Genomic DNA, 22,535 nt, shown 5'->3' on the forward strand with positions numbered 1-22,535 from the left:
GCACTTACTCCCTATGTAGGATCTCTGTCCTTAATGTGTAGTTCAATATGAATTAATGATATGACTAGTGCTCAAACAGTATTTGGCAATTTGTGTTCCGTGTGGGGGCAAACTGATGAAATCTTCACTTAATATATACTAAATTGATCTTCTGTATATAAAGATAATAAAAAATGAATCTTGATGTGAATGGAATGGGAGAGGGAGTGGGAGATGGGAGGGTTGTGGGTGGGTGGGAAGTTATGGGGGGAAAAAGCCATTGTAATCCATAAACTGTACTTTGGAAACTTATATCTACTAAATAAAAGTTTAAAAATAAATAAATAAAAGATTTAGTTAGGTAGAAAGAGCAGACCTATGCCTTGCGGCGCCGGCACACCGGGTTCTAGTCCCGGTCGGGGCACCGATCCTGTCCCGGTTGCCCCTCTTCCAGGCCAGCTCTCTGCTGTGGCCAGGGAGTGCAGTGGAGGATGGCCCAAGTGTTTGGCCCCTGCACCCCATGGGAGACCAGGATAAGCACCTGGCTCCTGCCATCGGATCAGCGCGGTGCGCTGGCCCCAGCACGCCTACCGCAGCGGCCACTGGAGGGTGAACCAACGGTAAAAGGAAGACCTTTCTCTGTCTCTCTCTCTCACTGTCCACTCTGCCTGTCAAAAAAAAAAAAAAAGAGAGAGAAAAAGAGAAAAAAGTATGAATTAGTCATGTGACATAAATATGACATGGCTGCAAGTCAAGGACTAACACTATTACAGGCAGCCACGGGCCACAAGAAAGCTACACATCAAGGTGCTTGTTATTTGTCAAAAGGAGAAAGGAAATGAGAAGAATGGATGTCCAGGTTACAGTTTTTATATCAAACAGTCAGAGAAAAATACCCTACAACAGGCAGGATCAGCAGAAATGTACTTAACATGGGTGAGATCTGTTATTAAACTGCTGGCTTGTGTCCTGCTCTGGTAGTATGTACCACCACTGGAGAACTACAGTGTCAGAGCTCTTTGCGGCACTCCTTGGTATCAAAGCACCATTGTGCACATGGGGCAGGACTTAAGATTCAACTAAAAAGCTGTGCCATTTTGGTTAGAAATTATAACTATAACCCATCTATCCTTAAATACTTTTAGATTAAACTTCCCACACAGTCCTTGTTATAAGTCATAAAAACAAATATTTTATTATAAAAGAGCCTAAAGGAAAGGTATATTGTATACAGTAAAGCAAAAACATTCATCAGTTTCAAAGACCAAAGCCTTTGAAATGTTCCTGAAATACAGATGCTCCTTGACTGAACATGAGGTTATTACCCATTTATAAACCCATCATTAGTTGAAATACCCAAAGCTAAAAATACATTTAACATAGCCTATGGAACATCCTAGCACAGCAATACAGTACTTTGCAGAGCATCACATGGGCTGGCTGGGAGACGTGGCTCCTGCCAGTACCCAGCATTGCCAGAACTGCAAATAAGAATATGCTGCAAATCACTAGCCCAGAAAATGTTCAAAATTCAAAGTATGGTTTCTACTGAATACATACTGTATTCACACCATCATGACATCAAAAAATCTTAAGTCAGGTACCACTGATATTATTGATTTGAAGATTTTTAATAACATGAGCACAATGAGTTTTTATTTTATATTTGAACACGAACAAAACATATAAAAAGATTCACTCTCAAAAATAAACATTCTGCGTACATTTGGCCCGAACCAAAAACTGATGTGTTAAAAATCAGACATACGGTTTGGAAAATAAAGAATATGACAACATTTAAAAAATACAACATAGAGCTTAGGAATTTATTAAACAGCATAATTTCCATGTAGTTGTTCATATTAAACCTTATTTCTGCCTACTCACCCACATTCAAACTCTATCTCCACTCTACAAACAGCACTACTCTGATCAAAGAGCTTGGCCATCCCTCTGAATTTTGCTGCCACCTCTCAGTCTGCCTTCAATACTACTTTTGTCAAAAAGCAAAGGCCTATCAGAGATAAGCTCAGGTGACATACCACCATCTGTTTTAAACCATATGTTCCCAACAGGACAGGAGACTCACCTCATGTGGACCCCAGCTCTGGGTGTCTATTGTGACAGGGATGCTCTCACAACCTTTGTCTCAAAGCTATTCTCTGCAGCCTCCTACACAGCTCACACAATTCAGCATTTAGTTCCTTCCTAAAGTAACTGTAAAAATGCAGGAGGCCATGCCCCATTAACCTAGGACTCTGAGGTCTTTATTCCCTGGACTCTTTGATAACCTACCCACATAATAAAAAGGAAAAACACTGCAATATTAATAGACCTGGCTATTACTGCTTCATGGGAACAAAGCCACCCTCTGATTCTGGGGCAAAGCAGAGCCTGAATGTTTTATTTGTAACTAACTCAGGAATACACCCCCTTCTTTATAAAGATAGTGCCACAAAAACCGCTTCTCTCAGGGTTAATATTCCAAATGTGACAGAATGCTCACTTCTCTCAAAACTGACCTAACATTTTTTCAACTGAGCCATTTCTTTCAGTTTAGATCTGTTCTTGCCTTTGCCAATTAGAAATGTGAGGGTTCTTTTTATTTAAGAATATAAAAAATATAAATGAGGTGGAGGGGCAGCAATATGGTTGGTTTTTCTACATTCTTTAAAAAAGTTTCCCCCCTGAGTTCACATGTGAAAAGACAATGAATATCATTTCTTCTCAAGAGTGACTAGATTAAGAGAACGGAATATGACAAGATAGGAAAACTTATCCTTTTACAAACATGAGATATTCAACTCCCAATAAAATAATAACAATAATAAAAGATTCATACCAGTTATATACTCTTTAAGTGACATTTTATGCATTCCATTCTTTGCTCCTAGAACCAGATAAACATGAATCATGGTGAAAATAATGCCAAGTTAAGCACTAGAGGCAGCATTCATTAGCAGGATGAAATAGAAAATGGTCAGGTAAATAAATATTACAACACAAAATGTACTGCACAAAAATGACACTGCACTAAAATAACATAAATGAGGTTTACAATACTTTATTTTTGACTGGGAAGCCCTATTAGAAACATTTGCATTAAACTACCCCATACCATCCCCATCCCTACAACTGAACAAGCCACACAAACAAAAATTGTTCATAACTGTAAAATCATGAAGAGTTTGTTCATGGCTCTTTTGTCTTGGTGGTTTTCAGACCAGGAAATGAGCTCCATTAAGTAGTCTCACTGATTTCTCCATCTTGAATAGCTGCCAGTTCTGGAATCTCATTCATCCTTAGAATCTCTGCATAGAGCAAGTAATTATGTAGGCTCGTGGGAAGTGGCAACTGACAGATAAAACTGTCTGTTTGTAGGTGTTCTGGTTTTAGGCTAGACCGAATTTCCAAACGGCAAAGATGGGTCAGAGACGGAACAGAGGCTAGAGAAACAAAAAAAAAAAAGCAAGGTAAAAAATTTCAAATAAGACATGAAGATACACACCACCCCCTCCTCACACCCCCACTTCTGTGTAGTAACAGAGAATTAAGACATTGCTTAGGCTTACTTTGAAAGAAGACTTCTTGGGCCTGATGACCACAACAAACCATATTTATTCTTTTCTACAGCCTTCACCTGGCTCCTTTCCCTCCAGTTGTCAGCCACACAAAGTCAGTACAGTACCCAGTGCCACAAAACTAAATGTTTACATTCTAAAGATCTGACAATAACAACTGGCACTTTGAGAAATGAATGAACTAACTTTAGAAATGTTAGAAGCTCAAAGTAACAAATGTTACATTCCTTTTAGTCCATTTCATTGTAAACAGTCTCTGACCTACCACATCAAGTGAATGGATATGCAGCTTGCAAGTTCTCCTCTTTTTATTTGACATAAAATGAAATTTTAAAATTGGCACAAAAAAAGAACATTTACTGAGTGCCTTCTATACCATATGTCCATGCATTTCACACATATTCTCTTTTCATCTTCATTAACTCTATGATGCTATTATAGATGTGAGAAGTTTAAAAAGTTTAAGTTTCCAAAGGCCACAAAGCTAGTGAATGGCAGAGTAAGCATTCAAACCCAGATCCACCTGACCTCAGAGCCTCTGTGCTGTGTAACTGTTTGCTGAAGCTGCTGCAGCCAATAGCTAACTACTAATTTAAAGGATAATCCGCGTGCATGTAATTAAGAAGCACAGGACAACCATTTCATTTTCCAAGATGAAAACTGAGAGTACTAAAATGTTATTTTATGTGAAACAAACATAAAGCCTTTTGTTAGTACAAGAAATCTTTTATAAATCCCTGTGAAATGTAGCAATGGTTAACAGACTAGGATCAGAACATCAAAGACAAGTTCTAGCAAGAGCACAGCTGATATCAGACAGCTGCTCTGACTCCAAATCCATGGTTCCTTAAATTCTAACACCCTATTGGAACTAAGAGGAGCTAATTCTCTAACATCTTCTATTTTGTTTGTTAGTTTAGCTTATTCAGACTTTAAGAACCTCCTCAAATTAGTGTTTCAAAATGCTAAATAAGAAAGAAAAAGTTATTTACATTTATTTAGTTAGTTAGCTAGTTATTTGAAAGGGAGAGAGACAGAAAGGATCTTCCATCTGCTGGTTCACTCCCCCAACAACCAAGGGTGGGTAAGGAAAAAGGGAAGCGCTCAGAATACCAGCTGGATCTCTCATGTTGGTGGCAGGGACCCAAGTACTAGAGCCATCAGCTGCTGCCCCCAGGGTGCACATTAGAAGGAAGCTGAATGAAAAGCAAAAGTGCAACATGAACCCAGGCACTCCAATATGGGATGCAGGTATCCCAAGCAGTGGTTTAACTGCTGCACCACATTGCCTGTCCCAGTTATCTGTTTTTGCAATAAAACATGAGTCTAAGAAAAGATGGGTATTTTCTCGAACCATGAGTCACAGAGTCAGTATAAATAACAAGACTGCAGCATTTGCAACAATATTACATCCATTTCCACAGTGTTTTCACATCTAAATCTTATTTAAACTTTACCTTTTTCTGTAAGCTTAAAGGGGGAATCACTGTTCTCATTTGAAAAATTGGAAAAAAAAAAAAAAAAAAACAAACAAACAGGTAAAGGGAGTCCTGGAGGGATGATCAGGGATACATATGGAGATCGTACCCAAAGGGAATGTCAGTTCTCCAAAGGTGCGCAGAGGCTAAGTTCAATTGTTAAGTATAAAGATGTCTCTTTCCCAGTAAGAACAAGAACAATAATTGGTCAGTTAATGGAAAGTTACCTTAAAGCAGGTGACCAAACCACACATATTTTAAACATTCTAATTGAAAATGTATACATCAGGGGTTGGCATCGTGGTGTAGCAGGTAAAGCTGTCACCTGCGACACTGACATCCCACATGGGTGTTGGTTGAAGTCCCAGCTGCTCTGCTTCTGATCCAGCTCCCTGCTAATGATCCTGGGAAAGTAATGGAAGACTGCCCAACTGCATGCGCCCCTACACTCATGTGGGAGACACCTGGAAGAAGCTCCTCGCTCCTGGCTTCGTTCTGACCAAGCCCTGACCATTGCGGCCATTTGGGGAGTGAACCAGCAGATGGAAGACCTCTCTAACTCTTTCAAATAAATTAAATCAATAAATAAAATGTATAAACCAACCATCTCCATAATGCATCATCTGTGGCTTGTAGCTTCACTTTCAATTATGACAGATTTAAAGATACACATAAAGCAAAAGTGAGCATACAGTCCTTCTACATTTTTACAATTCTTTTCATATCATTCAGTCGCTTTACCCACATCTAATTCAACTTCCATTCCTAATGAACACTTTATGAAATACTTTTAAAGCATTCAATTTTGCCTTAATATAAACAATGATTCTCTTTTCTCAGTCATAATTCTCTGGGTTACACAATTTGGAATTAAGTAATTCCAGTAATATGTTAAATATAATACAAGTTACATAAACACAGTTCATCTGGGAGAGTCAAAAGTATGTTTGCATTCTGGAGAGTAGCCTTTCAGCTGCAAATACTGAGCATGCCATGGACCCAGTCATATGTGACTGCGACAAGAAATAACAAGACTAGTTAATCCAGTGTGTGGGTTACAGGAAAGCTGGTTAACAGAATCTCTAATTTTATATATATATATATATATATATATATATATATTTATTTTTTATTTCATAAATGTGAATTTACAAAGTGCAACTTTTGTATTGTTGTGGCTTCCCCCCCAACCTCCCTCCCTCCCATGGCCCTCCCTTCTCCTCTCCCATCCCCCCCTTTATCGAGTTTCATTTTTAATTACCTTCATATACTAAAGATCAACTTAGTATATACTAAGCAAGGATTTCAACAGGCTGCACTCACACAACCGCACAAGGTATAGGGTATTGTTCGACTAGTAGTGTTTTTAAGTTTCATCATAAAACACATTAAGGACAGAGATCCTACGTGGGGAGCATGTACCCAGTGATTCCCGTTGTTGATTTAACAATTGGCACTCTTATTTATGACATCAGCAATCACCCGAGACTCTTGCTATGAGCTGTCTAGGCTATGGAAGTCCCTTGAGTTCACCGACTCTGAACTTGTTTAGTCAAGGCTGTGTCACAGTGGAGGTTCCTTCCTCCCTTCAGAGAAAGGCGCCTCTCTCCTTGACGGCCTGTTCCTTCTGCTGGGGTCTTGTTCACCAGAGTCTTTCATTTAGATTGTTTTTTGCCACCGTGTCATGGCTTTCCATGCCTGTGAGACTCTCATGGACCTTTTAGCCAGATCCGAATGTCCCAAGGGTTGCAGAATCTCTAATTATATTCAGTTAGAGTTTACTATCTGCTAAATTGAATATCTTCATTCTGCACATTCTTGTTAATCCAGATACTTATGATATACCTAGAAGGAAGATAAAAGATGGCTGTGCTACTTGGAGGAGAGCCACTCACTCAGGGATAAAAGATGCTTACTGCCACTACAGCATCTCTGGTTGAATAAACTACTCAAAACTCCTCAGGCAGACTGGGAAAGTTTCTCTGGCCCTCCATAAACTTCCTGCAGTGCTGACATGCCTTTTTAGGTTGTCTGACTACATCACCAGAGCCCCATCTGTAAAGCTTAATGAATCATTTGATTGTGCACCTATGTGTGTAGAAGCTTAACTATTTGCCATCAACCTAAACTGATTCCGTACATATTTTTTATGGGATGCTTAACTGACTTGTCCACTGTGACACTGTACATCAACACAGCTGTCATCAACTACATTCAAATTATCTTGATCCAAGTCTAGGGTTCTTTAATCTGTGAAAAGCCAATAATATTTCCCTAAGATTTTGAAATCACTATTAACTATCATAAGTTTCAGAAGACCTTGCTATTCAATAATAATTGTAATAGGGTAGGGTAGAGTTACTTCAGACATTGGTTTCAATTTTAATTGTACCACTCTGGTTTTTCTCTTAACAACACAACAGCTCAATGGCCTAACGAACAATTAGAGGTAAGAACTGTGTTCAGAACTGAACTGAGGGAGTCTTTCATCTATAGGCTTAACATAGTTAATATTATACCCATCATTGTCATTTTAGTTTAATATGCAGTGAATACTAAGGTGTCCCGTCCAAGGGACGTCAACTAGGGTCAAGTACCTGGAATGGGGAATGAAAGGGACAGGAGACACAAAGATGACAGTAAGACAACATGGCTGTTCAAGCTGTGTCTTTATTTTTTTAACCACTCACTTATATATCGTGAAGGCAGGATGTCGGGCGGGGGGGAGGAGGGTAGTTTACCTTGCAGCTACAATGCCTGTGCAAGCGGAGGGAGGTCACAAGGTTATCTTGCAACTGCAATGCTTGTGCAGGTGGGGGAATGGTCATAAACTCTTAAGACACAGGGTGGCGTTATCAGTACTTTCCGGCCTGGGCTACTTACCTCTACTTCAGTAGTTTACCGCTAAGAGGCCACATGTTGCTCGGTCCCCGACACTAAGGGAATGTTATAATCACATATGCAATATTTCCAAGCATGCAAAATTCCTATGAAAGTTTAGTGATGCATAGTACTTCCAGATGTGCTGCCACTAGGCTGATAGAAGATCAAATCACGCCTTGGATTTATAATATGAAAAGACTGCAGAAACAGTATGTAAAACATACTTTCATGGAAACTCTTTAAAACTAATTTTAATTTGACAAATAAATCTCTGTGCTCTTGGACTAAGGCAATGACTGTAGCTTAGAAAATGAAGTCTGAAACCATGGCATACTTTGTCACTTTTCTAAACCAATCATTTTCTATTTTACATGTTAAATTTAGTTTCTTTACAGATCAATCAGCAGATAAGCAACCTTTTAACTTTTCTTAGCTATATAGAATTCAATTGTTTATTTTCTATTATACATATGTATAGATATAGAAATCAAAATAGGCTACATGTTGTCTTTAGTTTTATTAAAATCAAAAGTAGATACAATGATCAAAATAAGCCCAACAGCTTAAAGGCTATGTAGTGGGAACAAATAAACCCTAAAACTCAGTGTCTTAATACAATGTATATTTGTTGTTCATGCAAAATTCTTTGTAGTTCAGACAATTTTCCTAAAGTAACAACTGAGTGTTCCAGGTTATGTCCATCTTGTGTCACTATCATTTCAAACACGGCTTTCAGACTTCCTCAGCAAAGCCATGGAGTTCCACAACTGGTTGCTACACTTTGACAACTTATCTCAATCACAAGAAAATCACAAAAAAAAGTCTCAATTTATTTCAAGGAGGCAGAAAAAAAAAAAGGAATTCAGTTAACTGAAATCACAATTCCAATATCTATTGTGCAAATGATGTGATACAGGTACTACTATCTTTTCTTGGAACTAGAGAAACCCAGGCTCACAGAAATAAGTAACTTCTCCATAGCTAGAAGGTGGTAGAGGAAGGTCTGATTAAAGCAGGGATCCAACCTTTCATCAATATACCCTGTTTGATGTGCATGCAGAACACATACCAGATCATTACCTTGACAGCTAAAGTTAGCAGAGAAGTTAAAATTTTTCATTGGCAAAAAATAAGGTTATGTCCCACTTCCATCTTTTTAGCAAGTAATTTAATGACTATCAATTGAGTAAGACACATGCTCTTTCTAAAGAACACAGGAAAATAACTATTCTTTCACAAACAAATGCATTTTATTACTTTTAACTTAAAATGGCCTGAGTAGACAACTGGAATACTAGATTATTACTACAAAGGATTATAGATGAACTATTCCTAAACTCAAGTACACAGTAGAGCATCTTCTAGTATTAGCCAGATTTTCACCACCACAACTAAACATCTGAGGTAACTCTGTAAACAAAGTATTGTTTTGGCTCATAGTTATGGATGCTCACAGTCTAAGATCAGGTGGGCCCCAATGGTTCTGTCTCTGGCTGTGGCATTTGCCGGCACAGTCCCAACACAACATAGGGCATCACATGGCAAAAGGGAGTATGTGTGTCCTCCCATATGTCTACTTGGTCCCTAAAAAAACCACCAGGATTTAATTATGGGGGATACACCCTAACAACCAATCCAATCACCTCCCAAAGCCTCTGCCTCAAGATATCATAACTGAATTAAGTTTCAAGCATTTTAGTAATAGTAACACAAGATTTTGGGAATCAACTCCTTAACACAGAGGTTTCTGGGAGATCTTCAACACACAAATTAATATTCAGACCATCACATTGCCAGTTATTTTTCAGTTTTTCTTCTGCATCTTTTTTTTTTTTTTTTTTTTTGACAGGCAGAGTGGACAGTGAGAGAGAGAGGGAGAGAGAGAGAAAGGTCTTCCTTTTGCCATTGGTTCACCCTCCAATGGCCGCCGCGCTGCAGCTGGTGCACTGTGCTGATCCCGAGGCAGGAGCCAGGTGCTTCTCCTGGTCTCCCATGGGGTGCAGGGCCCAAGGACTTGGGCCATCCTCCACTGCACTCCCAGGCCATAGCAGAGAGCTGGCCTGGAAGAGGGGCAACCGGGACAGAATCCGGCGCCCCGACCGGGACTAGAACCCAGTGTGCCGGTGCCGCAAGGCGGAGGATTAGCCTGTTGAGCCACGGCGCTGGCCTTTTGCATCTGTTTTTAAATATTAATTCACCATTACTTTTTATTTTAATAATATATACAGAGTTAACCAAACTGTAAGGATGAAGGCTCAATCTTTCAGATTTCCAACAGTGTCCTAGAATTCTTTTTTTTTTTAATTTTTCCCCAGAAAACTTTTTTTTTTTAAGTATTTATTCCCAATCCACTAGGAAAAAAAAAGTCCACTTTATGCAGCTACCCTTTAATTCATTTCTCTTGAAGAAAAGTACAAAAGACTAGACTAAAATTCAGACAGGCATTTAAAGGAAAATCCTTTAACTAGGAGTCCAAAAACAAACTGTAAGTGCTTCATTTTTCCAAATGAATTAGTTTTTGTATAAAATATGAACACTTTTATACTATAAACAAAGACTGTTGTACATACACTTAAATTAGAATTCTGGTATCTGCTTGACCTCCAATTTGTCTCTAGCACAAACTATACTTGCAAGCCATGATCTAAGAACCTGAAAAGGTAGACATCTTAGAATAAGTTTTAACCTTATTAACACATTTGAAAGACAGCACTGATTCTTTCCTGTGGCTCAATGTCTGGAACATCAGTAAGTTTAAATTTAGTTTACAAAACTTTGCCATATTAATATGAAGAACATGTTAATGTTTAACGTTTAAGGATTCTGTTTTAGGATATAATACAATAGAGTGTAACACAAAATCTAAAAGTTCACAATCTAAGTCTAATATTAATTCAGAAAACTTCAGCAACTTCAAACCTTTACTGAAAAAGACAAACGTTTCCTTACCTCCTACTATAACATTATTCTATTTTCATAGCCTTTTTATGGAAAAAAAATAAAGATAAAACTTGGTCATACTACCTACAACTATTAGAAATTGAGTTGAGAGACGTAATATTTAGAGCACATAGGTCATCCATTCTCCAGATATTCTAAAACCTAGCCCTTGTTCAAGTGACAGCAAAACAGAACTGAGCACCTGCACCACACACACTCTACTAATTACTTAAGAACTACACTTCAATATGATAGAAACAATCCACGCTGAAGAATGTTAAAAGTCCAAGAAACAGTGGCCACCAAGATACTGCCTAATAAAGCAGTAACAATTTCTAATAGTATCTGTAATTCTAAGCAAAAGCTTTGCCTGATCTTATAAACCCTATCACCTAGTGCCAAAGACTAGAAATTTCAAAGCCAAACTTAGTCTATCCATAAAGTATCAAATTGCCATGATTATGCTTTCTTCTACACCTACTCCCACCTTTTTCATTTTTTAAATCTTAAGACATTTATTTATTATCTATTTGAAAGTCAGAGTTACACAGAGAGAGGAAGAGATAGGGAGAGACAGAGACGTTCCATCCACTGGTTCATTTTCCAGACAACTGAAATGGCCAGAGCTGGGCCAGGCCAAAGCGAGGGGCCAAGAGCTTTATCCAGGTCTCTCACGTGTGTGGCAGGGGTCCAAACACTTGGTCCATCTGCTGCTGCTTTCCCCAGGCCCTTAGCAGAGAGCTGGATTGGAATTAGAACAGCTGGGACTCGAAACAGCACCGATATGAGATGCCAGCTTCACAGGCAGTGGCTTAACCTGCTATGTCACAATGCAAGCCCCCTCTTTTCCCTCCATTTTTAACCTCTAACTATTTTGTGATAATACATGTAGCATCACAATAGGGATACATTCTGAGGAATACATTGTTTGGTGATTTTGCTGACCTGGATGAAACATGTCAGTTGCTTGACACTGCCTTTTATGTGATCAGAAGATGCAGTAAATATAAAGTTGTTGCTGGTATAGAAGTTTAATAGAAAAACTTTAATAAGTAGAAGGAATACGCTCTAAAACAATGCTTAAAAAGTATACTACATTAAATCCTAAACTAGTAATATAGTCATTTAGTATCATTACCAAGTATTATAACTATATCCACTATACTTCTACATTTTTATATATACACTATACTTTTTTTTCTTTTTAAAGATTTATTTATTTGAAAGGCAGAGTTACATGGAGGCAGAGGCAGAGGCAGAGAGAGAGAGGTCTTTCATCTGCTGGTTTACTCCCCAAATGGCCACAACAGCTAGAGCTGAACCTATCTGAAGCCAGGATCTTCCAGGTCTCTCACTGGGGTGCAGGGGCCCAAGCACTTAGGCCATCCTCTAGTTCTTTCCCAGGCCATAGCAGAGCACTGCATCAGAAGTGGAACAGCCGGGACTCAAACTGGCACTCATATAGGCTGTTGGTATTGCAGGCAGCAATTTACCCACTATGCCACAGTGCCAGCCCCTATTCACTATACTTTTATGTGAGAAGCGGCACAGTAAGTATGATGACACCAGCATCACCACAAACATGTGAATAATACACTGTGCTACATCGTTAGTACAGTTACAATATTACAACAGCTATGATGTCATAGCAATAGGGATTTTTCAGTTCTACCAAAATATTTTAAGATCACCATCACATATGTGATCTGGCATTGACCAAAATATTATGTGGTACATGACTGTATATAGTATTATAAACTCTTTTAAATCCTTTTGCAAATGAAGGCAAGGAATATTAGAATAAAAAGATCAAGATAGTTTCCTGGGGCCCTTTTAGGAGTCTTTATAGGATCTAGATCCATTTAACACTGTGAATAGAACAAAATATGTTTGATCATTAAAGGCTCAGGATGAACTATAGTCAGGTGCTTTTATAACTAAGAATTTAGTTACCTAGATTTGATCTTGGCTAGGTGACCAGAAGCTGGCAAATTCTTTTATTAAGTTTATCGCTATGTGGTTGAGCTGGTATTCCTAAGAAGTATATAAAAAGTACATGATTAAATGATTGTAACTAAAACTGTAACTACTCAATACATTTTACCTGGTATATACTTCCTTTCCTGAGCAAGAAGCTTCTTAAGGACAAATCTGATACTGTGATTAGAAGATGAATAGTAGGCTATAGTTGTCAACTTTGTTTATAAACTACAGCAAGTGGCTGCTTCCTTAGGAAGCAAAAAAAGTGACAAAAGGATAATTTTGAATAAGTACATGGCATTTCCAGAACTTGAAAAGGGCTTAGGGAAAAAAATAGAGACAATATTTTCCTAGACACTGGCAGACTTAACAGAGCAAGGGAGACGAGCATGATTTGGGTATTTACTAATAGTGGCAGAGATGTGCAAGAGAAAGACATTTTCTCAATGATTTTTAACCTTATTAACACTTATCAATACTATGACACGATTAAAGAAAATGGGGTAAAACCAAGAGTGCTACTATGACCAGAGAGGTAATCAATGAGTTGCTCTGGGCAGATTTCCATTCATATTAAAACCATGATAATGTTTCTGCTAAGTAGAGCTGCAGCGCCAGGTAAAGGGAGTCTAAGATGACCAATGTGCAGTAACTGAGTATCGTGAAAACGGTGTACCAAGAGAACCCCCACTACAGAGACTAAGAGAATCATAAACCTGTTGAAGTTCAGGCAACTGAGCAGATGGGACAACCTTTTGAGTCTTACAAAAATTCCAGTGTTGGAACGGCTCTTACTATCTGCATAAGAGATTCCCGGAATGCTTTAGAATGCTGAGAGAGAACACTCTAAGTAGGAAAAAGAACATAAGCTTTTCCTAAGCAGTCTCCAGTAAGAGAGTTAAGTAGTTTACTTAAGACAGGGTTAATTTAATTTTTTAAAGATTTATTTATTTATTTATTTATTTGAAAGAGTTAAAGAGAGAGAGAAGGAGAGGCAGAGAGAGAGAAAGACAGAGAAAGAGAGAGAGAGAGGTATTCCATCCACTGGTTGACTCCCCAATTGGCCACAACAGCCGGATCTGCACTGATTCGAAGCCAGGAGCCAGGAGATTCCTCCAGGTCTCCCACATGGGTGCAGGGCCCCAAGGACTTGGGCCATCTTCTACTGCCTTCCCAGGCCATAGCAGAGAGCTAGATCAGAAGTGGAGCAGCCGGGACTCAAACTGGTACCCATATGGGATGCTGGCACTGCAGGTGGCAGCTTTACCTGCTATGCCACAGCACCAACCCCCGCTTTTTTTTGAAGATTGACAGGGTTTAAACAACACAAGAATCATGATGGATCAGGATTTCTCAACTTTAGCACTACTGATATTTGCAACTGGATAATTCTTTATGCTAAAAAGCTGTCATGTGTGTTTTAAGATGTTTAGTAGCATCCCTGGCCTCTACAACCCTCTAGATAGCAATTGTAGTCCTATCAGTTGTGACAACCAAAAAATGTTTGCAGGCATTGACAAACATCCCCTGGAGAGCAAAATCACCACTGTTTATACCACCAGTGTTGTGGAAGAAACAATAACAAACAGTTGACAGGCTGACCTTATTTTCTTGGTCAATAACACTGTTAGATCATCTCGCCTCCTAAGCCAAGAAATAGGGAGAGAAACCGAGGGATCTGTAGGAAAAATGACATTTTCAATTTTGGATATGTTGAAATGTGAAATACCAAATGGAGACTGCCAAAAGGTAGTTGGATATTTAAAACTGAAACAAAGAAAAGAGGTCTTGACTAAAGAAACAGACCAGAAAAGCATTAGCTGCATTAATAACTCTGAGAAAGGCTTTTGCAAATCTTCAGCCAACATAAAATCCTCTTAAGAGATGATGATTATTATCCTACACAAGCTCTACCTAGTGCCTAATTAAACAAGAAGCCCATGATGGATTTAGTCTACTGTAGGGTAATGTTCTCATGCATACTTTTTACCTTCACCTGGACAAACTAACCATATGTTAGGGTCTTCAGAGTAAACTCTCACATATCTTTACTAATTGATACTTTGCAATAGTTTTCCCATTTGGCATATGCTCCCTCTTTTGACTCTTTGTTCCCAAATCCATTGTTCCTTATTCTATCTGTTCTGAATAGATATTTCTTCTCTATTGCTGCAGATACGTAATTAGTAAAACTAAAAACAGATGTAATTTTCAACATTAAGAATTATATGCAAGTGGGTTTTCCAGCATTATCATTAACGAAATTCTGTACTAGAAGGCTCAGACACTCCAAACAGATTACTTTTGTGCTCCAACAGAAAGCTCTGTGATAGTCAATCTGAATACACCTCAGTTGAAGAGCATATTTTTTTGAATGTTTATTTTTGAGATTTACTTAAATGTGATTTTCCAAGAAGTTAGAAGACACGTTTCTACATATGCATAAGTTCACTTGTTAAAGCCTATTCAGTGTTTTATGAAGAGTTACACTTCGTGCAAAAATAGCAGTGAAGAAACAATTTTCCTAACTTAAGACTCATAATCTAGTTAACAAAACATAGTCAAAATAAAATAAATCTGAGTTAAGCAAACAGAAATACTTTGCATATACCTTGTTTAGGGTTTTTTTTTTTTTTTTTGTATTTCTATTTATTTTTTTGTTTTCATTTTATTTGAAAGATCGAAAGTCAAATAGAGACCTCCCATCAACTAGTTTACTCCCCAAATTCCTGACATAGCTGGGACTGGATGAAATCAAAGCCAGGAGCCCAGAACTCCACCTGGTCTCCTATGTGGGCTGCAGGGAACCCAAGCACCTGAGGTATCACCTACTGCCATCCAGGGTACACATCAGCAGAAAGCTGTATCAGAAGCAGAGTGGTTGGGACTCGAACCAGGAACTCCAGTATGGGCTGCAAGTGGTGACTACTACACCATATGTCCATCCCTCAGGTTTAGTTTAAACTGCTTTCCTGTGCAAAATTTTCCCCTACAGTGTGCTCTCTAATTTTTTTTAAAATAACTTAAAAATGTTTTTAATCAGTGAAAAATTACTTTCACAAATTCCATCAATATTTCAATAAGGCCATAAGCAAAGTGGAAGTTCTCTCTTCCCTTCAGAGAAAAGTACATTCTTTTAGGACCATTTCTTTCCACTAGGGTCTTACCCATAAAGGTCCTTGATGTAGGACATTTTTTGCCACTGTGTCTTGGCTTTCCATGCCTGAATGCTCTCATGGGCTGTTCAGTCAGACCAGAATGCCTTAAGGGCTGATTCAGAGGTCAGAGTGCTACTTAAAGTGATAGTCATTCTATGAGTCTGCTGTATATACTGCTTCCCAACATTGGAGCATTTGCTCCTTTCTAATTCTATCTATTATTATTACTATTATTGTCTATTATTATTACTTATATGATCACTTTAACACTTAAAATGCTATTTTTACTCCAGTTTAAGAACACTTGGGGTCCTATGGTAAATTTTTAAACTGTACCCTTGGAAGTAAGTCCATAGGAATGTGTACAGAACTATATAGCTTGTGGCTGGCACTGTGGCCGAGTGGGTTAACGCCTTGGCCTGAAGCTTGGCATCCCATATGGGGCGCCAATTCGAGACCTGGCTGCTCCACTTCCTATCTAGCTCTCTGGTATGGCCTGGAAAAGCAGTAGAAGATGGCCCAAGTCCCTAGGCCCCTGCCTGTGGGAGACAGGGAAGAAGCTCCTGTCTCCTGGCTTTGCATTAGCGCAGTTCCGTTTGTTGCAGCCAACTGGGGAGTGAACCATTGGATGGAAGACCTCTCTCTTTGCCTCTCCTCTCTGTGTAACTCTGATTTTCAAATAAATAAATAAATATATAAACCTTTAAAAAAAAAGAGAACTATATAGCTTTACAGTTACAAACTTCATATATACTTCCTAATTACAACTTTAGGAACATGGTGATTCTTCCCACTGTGCCTGCCCTCCCACCCACACTCCCAACCCTCTTCCTCCTCCCTCTCTTATTCCCACTCTTATTTTTTACTAGGATCTATTTTCAATTAACTTGATATAATTTTTATTGAAGTAAATTACTATCTCTCTCCCCCATAATCCTATTCTCTCCTGAAATAAGAAAATACATGTTATAGGTTTTATATACATTCTCCAGTGAATCTTCTCAGTTAGAAATAGAACACAGTTACAGAGACAAAAGAAGAAAAAGTAGTTTCATGTGTTTAAAAATTGTTCTTTCTTACCAATACGCTGCTGTAAAACCCAAGAGGAATGTGAGGCGCGAGCAGAGAGCATCTGTTCAACAGCTGATGGAAGTCTTCTCCAATTAGTAAATTCCAAAGTGAAGATAAGGGTGTCATCGTTGACTGAGTCAATCCTATAGTGTCAAGATATTAACAAGTTATTAGGTATAATAGACTAAGGGTTCATCTTGGAAACAAACACCACATACCTATTTTTACGTCCTAATAAGGAAGGTAGACAAAAAAAAAAAGCCTGGGCACAGGAATATTCTTGTAATTGGAGGCAAGTTCAGTAAATATGAATAATCATCTATGTTTTCTCACTGGAAACTAGATTGAGTCTGTGATGACAACAGGAAAGTCTACCCTTCAATGAGAAACTTCCTTCTCACTGGAGATAGCAGCAGTGTCATCAGTGGATTTTCCATTAACTCCTCCCACCTAGATCATCTTGCCAAATGCAGACTGGCTATCCTCACAAACACATTTCAGGATGAGGGCCAAACACCTCAGGTTATCCCTAAATTGAGTACAAAAGAGACATGATTTATTTCTGTCCAACTCCCGGGGATTTGCACCTGTTCTCTAAGAACCTTCTCCACTATAGGTTCGGCACTGAAAAATGTACCAGAATAAAATTTGTTTTAATGAACTGAAAGCAGGGGCTCCACACAAACAATTCTTTTCCTGTTCTTTCAAAAATATCACAGTCTCTTCCAATTCACCAAAAAAGTTTTCCCCAAATTTTATAAGTACTGGAAACTTAGGGAACAGAGTCCTAACTTCTAATATTTATAAGCATGTTGCCTGATTTCCGTAAACCCTGTTCTGGCTCTCTAAAATGAGAGTAATATACAAACTGCCTATTTCAGGGGACTATTTGTGAAAATAATGTAATATGGTAAACATATTTTTAAAACGATAGAGTATTATATAAACATTTGTATTACTAGAACTGATTCAAAATTTCAGAACTATAATTTCAAAAGGTCTCATGACATTATACATGTGGAATTTAGTCAAAGCTTAAACAGAACTCTCAATCCTAACAAAATTATCCATTCTATATTCAACTCGATACTCCTTATCATGACACTGTTTGAAGAAAAATCAAAGCATTAAGGTCTCTTGTAATTACCAAAAAATAAATAAATAAATAATCAAATTCTTCTCAAGACTGCATTTTAGGGGGTGAGGACATTACTGAGCATCAACTGAAAAAGGAAACAAAATAGAAGGAAAGAAACAATAATACTGTAAATTTGTCATCTCAAAGACAACTTATTTCTGGCAATTCAAAATCAAAGTATCCTTGAAATGACTGAGCAGAGAGTATAAAAATTATTTCCCAAATTATCAATTCTCCAGTATATAAACATATAAGGAAGAACATGAAGTGTAGCATAAGTGCCTCGGGAAAACATTTCACTTATCAGGGAAATCACAACTTATCAGGAAATACTGAGAATAAATGAAATGCTAAAATATACTCAAAGGCAAACAATCTCCTTAGCTTTCTAGGAGTTCCACACCAAAGATTACATGTTATTTCTTTTTGAATGGTTTCATGTTTCAACCTTAGTATGCTTTAGGCCTCACTGTGACTAAATACAGTCATTTTTTATGTGGTTATCTAAACACATATATGAGAAATAACTCTGCCTGCATAGCTGTAGTTACTATAATGGTGAATTTATTTTATCAACACTGATAATGCCAATAGAAATGTATTGTCACTGTATTACATTGACCATTACACTGTACAGAGAAGTTGTACAATCATAAATGAGTGACAGTTAATCAACAAAATGCACAGATGACATTTGTCTCCTATTATTCTCCCATTATGTTCAGGGACAGGAGAGTCAGTCTTGCATTTAAAGTAAAAAAAAAAATTTCTGCTTTGCAGATTATATTATGACAGGCAATTATTCAGTCAGATACATTTTTAAGACAAGCATTACCAAGGAAGTAATTTACAATTTACATGACAAAGATTAAACAGCAGACTTACATGTGATATAAATAAGAAACAACAAAAACACACTTTGACAACATATTGGAATTTTTATGGGAGAATTATTCTCAGAATAGCTCTCTAAAAGCAGATTTGATCAAAGAAAGCAAAACATTTATTGAATTCAATATAAACACTGGTTTTATTCATTCAATAAAAGATTAGTAAATAAAAGTGTGACTATGTTAAACATTTTCTTTACTAAAATGAAATTTTCCAATGTATTTTTCTAACGAATGTAAAGTGATTAAAGTTACTCCTTATGCGTAAAATATACTCAGCTGGCATTCTCCATTTGGATAGCTGAAACTTACATAACTTACTTCAAATTAATTTATAGTTTGCTGGTTCCTAACTCTTTCCTATTCTAACAAAGCCAATAAATATGAATACAGCATACACCCAGTGGTTTACTACCACAAAAATTCGCAATATTTCACATCCAGGGGTCAAGAGGCTGTATCTGATCTGGGGCAAGGAGAGTATATGAGGGTACTTCAAAAAACTCATCGAGAGGCCAGTATTGTTTACAGTGGGTTAAACCACTGCTTGTGGTTTCAGCATCCCACATGTGACTGCCAGTTTGAGTTCTGGATACTCTGCTTCTGGTTCAGCTCCCCACTAATGCACCTAGGCAAACAATGAATGATGGACCTGCTATCCACATGGGAGATTCAGATGGAGTTTCAGGCCAGTCTCAGCTGTTGCAGCCATTTGGGAAATAAACCAACAGATGGAAGATCTCTGTCTGTAAGTCTCCCATCTTCTCTCTCTCTGTCACTCCATCTCTCAAATAAGTAAGTAAGTAAATAAATAAATAAATAAATGTTTTTTAAAAGTTCACAGAAAATGCATTTCATGAAAAAATTGTTCATGGATTTCACAAGTTTTTGTGCCCAAATAAACATCTTTTAATTCCATTTTCCACAAAATTTTTGAAGTACTCTCTTATTTTCTAACTCCTACTAAGAGAATAAACTTAAACATGTCCATCAGTGGTTTGTTTAGTTGGCTGGGAGGAAAGGACAACAGGCATGAGTTTTTGTTTTTGTTCTCTGCAGAAAAACAATTTTGGAGAGGGATGGAGCAAGAAAAATTGGCACTGATGCCCCAGTTTAGGCAAGGGATTAAAGTACCTAAAATTAAGTGATAACTACTACCCCATCAGGCTTAAGAAGTGTACCACACTGGTTAGTAATAATCTTGAACCACACTACAGGACAACTTAGGTTCAAATCTAAGCTCTCTACTAACTAGCTGTGTGAAATTGTGCAAGTATGTTAAATACTCTGTGCCTCAATTTTCTCCTGTATGAAATAAGGATAAAAATACCAACTATTCCACTTTTTGGTAAATGAGCTAATAGCAGTGAAAAACTACCAGGTGTCAAGAGAGTAATCTAAGTTCGGAATAAAGAAATAAATTAGAAAACAGGAGGAAGAATGCTGAAAGTAGAATTGGCTTTTGGTGCAACAGTTAAAAAGACACTGACATCCCACATCAGAGAGTACCTGAGTTCAAATTCCAGCTCCTCTAGTTCCAACCAGGTTTCCTGCTAATGAGCACCATGGGAGACAGCAGGTAATGGCTCCAGTGCTTGGGTTTCTGCCGCTCATGCCACTCATTCACCTGGGTTGAATTCCTGGCTCCTAGGTTTGGCCTGGGCCAGCCCTTGATATTGCAGGCATTTGAACCAGGAATGAAAGATCTCTGTCTCTCGGACTCTGTCTCTTTCTCTGTTTCTCACATAAGATGATAAATAAAAATTGGGGGAAAAATTACGAAGGCACTGAGCAAATCACCTGAAATCAGTTAGCAGCTTTCATGGAGGAAGACAAGGAGTATGACTAAGGAAGTAGGCACCCTAGGGAGAGGTAGCACAGGTGAGAGATGAAAAGAGCAGCTACCCTATGTGTTGGGATTTACAGCAGTAGTCAGGCAGTGATTACTGGAATGGTAAAGAGCAACTGCTGTTAGCTCCCCAGAGACCAGGCAGACTCGTGAAATTCAGTAAGTAACAAGGGAAGGGTACTTAAATTACTTTACTAATAACTAGTTGAAGCATTCATTAGCAAGTGTTCCATAGTTTACCAGTGTCTATGTGTATGCACAAATTTGCATGTGAGGGAGTGGGGTTGTTAAGACAAATATACAGGGGCCGGCACTGTGGCACAGCAGGTTAACACCCTGGCCTGAGGCGCCGGCATCCCATATGGGTGCCGGTTCTAGTCCCAGCTGCTCCTCTTCCGATCCAGCTCTCTGCTATGGCCTGGGAAAGCAGTAGAAGATGGCCCAAGTGCTTGTGCCCCTGCACCCACGTGGGAGATTCAGAAGAGGCTCCTGGCTCCTGGCTTCGGATTGGCTCAGCTCCATCCGTTGCGGCCATCTGGGGAGTGAACCACCGGATGGAAGAATTCTCTCTCTATCTCTACCTCTCTGTGTAACTCTGTCTTTCAAATAAAAAAAATTTAAAAAACCAGCAAAAAAATACATATACAAATAAATTTTAAAAATCAGAGATGTCTCATTGAACTGTCAGTAGTCTTTATACATTTCATTCAACTACCTAAAAAATGACAATGAATTTGTGCAAAATAATTTAAAAGATAGAGAAAGAATGGCAACAATGAACATCTGACAAGAGACAGCTATGTATTTATTATTCAGCTGTTGAGGAGAAAAGTTTTACAATTAGGGACTCAACCAGCTATAAACTACAAACAAAAAGTAAGATGGGATCAAAGGTATACCTCAACTTCTTTTATTTTTATATTCCCCAAACTACTTACCAGAAAGCAGTTTTTCTATTGTAAAGCCCATAACTGAAATAGCGTTAGGAAGAGCATAAAACCTCTGCCTAGGAAAAATTCTTGAAGTCCACGTGATGGGAGACAGAATAGAAAGGTGAGATATTGGGATACTGCCAAATAAGGACCTATGCTTCACATAAAAAGGGAAAAGCCAACAGGCAGAAGTTAGAATCCTTAGAACTGCAAACCAAGTTAATAAACAGGAGCCTTAGGCAATGAATGAAGGCCTCGTTTGAGAAGAAACAGTCACATAGAAGACAACAAACCATTTTTTTGCTGAAATGCAAAACCTCAGCACTTGTCTAAACTTTATTTTAATGAATGATGGTTTCTGAAGGACAAAAATGAAGATTTCTAAATATTTTATTGAAATTCTATAAAATAATAAGTCTTCCGTTTTCAGGGAGACTTTCATTCAGTTTTCTCATTTCGCTAGAATTATCAGACCAATAGAGTCCTCTCACTGCTACAATTAGCTGTCTCAGGACACTAACAACTTTTGCAAAGGCCATGGACTGGTAGAAAGTCTTCTTCTTGTTGCCCAAGAAAAATTCTGACTCAACTTTCATATAAATCTCTCACAGGGGGCTGGCTTCTAAAAAACTACCTAAAGCACCCAAGTTGTCTCT

General features: G+C 38.1%; 1 protein-coding gene across 3 annotated transcripts in view; it reads right to left on the reverse strand.

The window, feature by feature from the left end:
* Positions 1-551: 551 nt before the first annotated feature.
* The window catches only part of ASB3 (ankyrin repeat and SOCS box containing 3), a 120,824-nt gene continuing 98,840 nt past the window's right edge, over positions 552-22,535 (reverse strand). For 2 of the 3 annotated variants that reach the window (XM_062209430.1, XM_062209431.1), the window contains 2 exons: positions 17,080-17,213; positions 552-3,425 (listed from right to left, as the gene is read on the reverse strand). In XM_062209430.1, coding sequence (XP_062065414.1) covers positions 3,220-3,425; positions 17,080-17,213 — 340 coding nt within the window. In that variant the 3' untranslated portion in view covers positions 552-3,219. Of the gene's footprint in view, positions 3,426-14,443; positions 14,520-17,079; positions 17,214-22,535 lie in introns of all 3 variants that reach the window. The other variant, XM_062209432.1, reaches the window with a different exon arrangement.

Source organism: Lepus europaeus, chromosome 13 (assembly GCF_033115175.1).
Source record: "Lepus europaeus isolate LE1 chromosome 13, mLepTim1.pri, whole genome shotgun sequence".
NCBI classification, from domain to species: domain Eukaryota; kingdom Metazoa; phylum Chordata; class Mammalia; order Lagomorpha; family Leporidae; genus Lepus; species Lepus europaeus.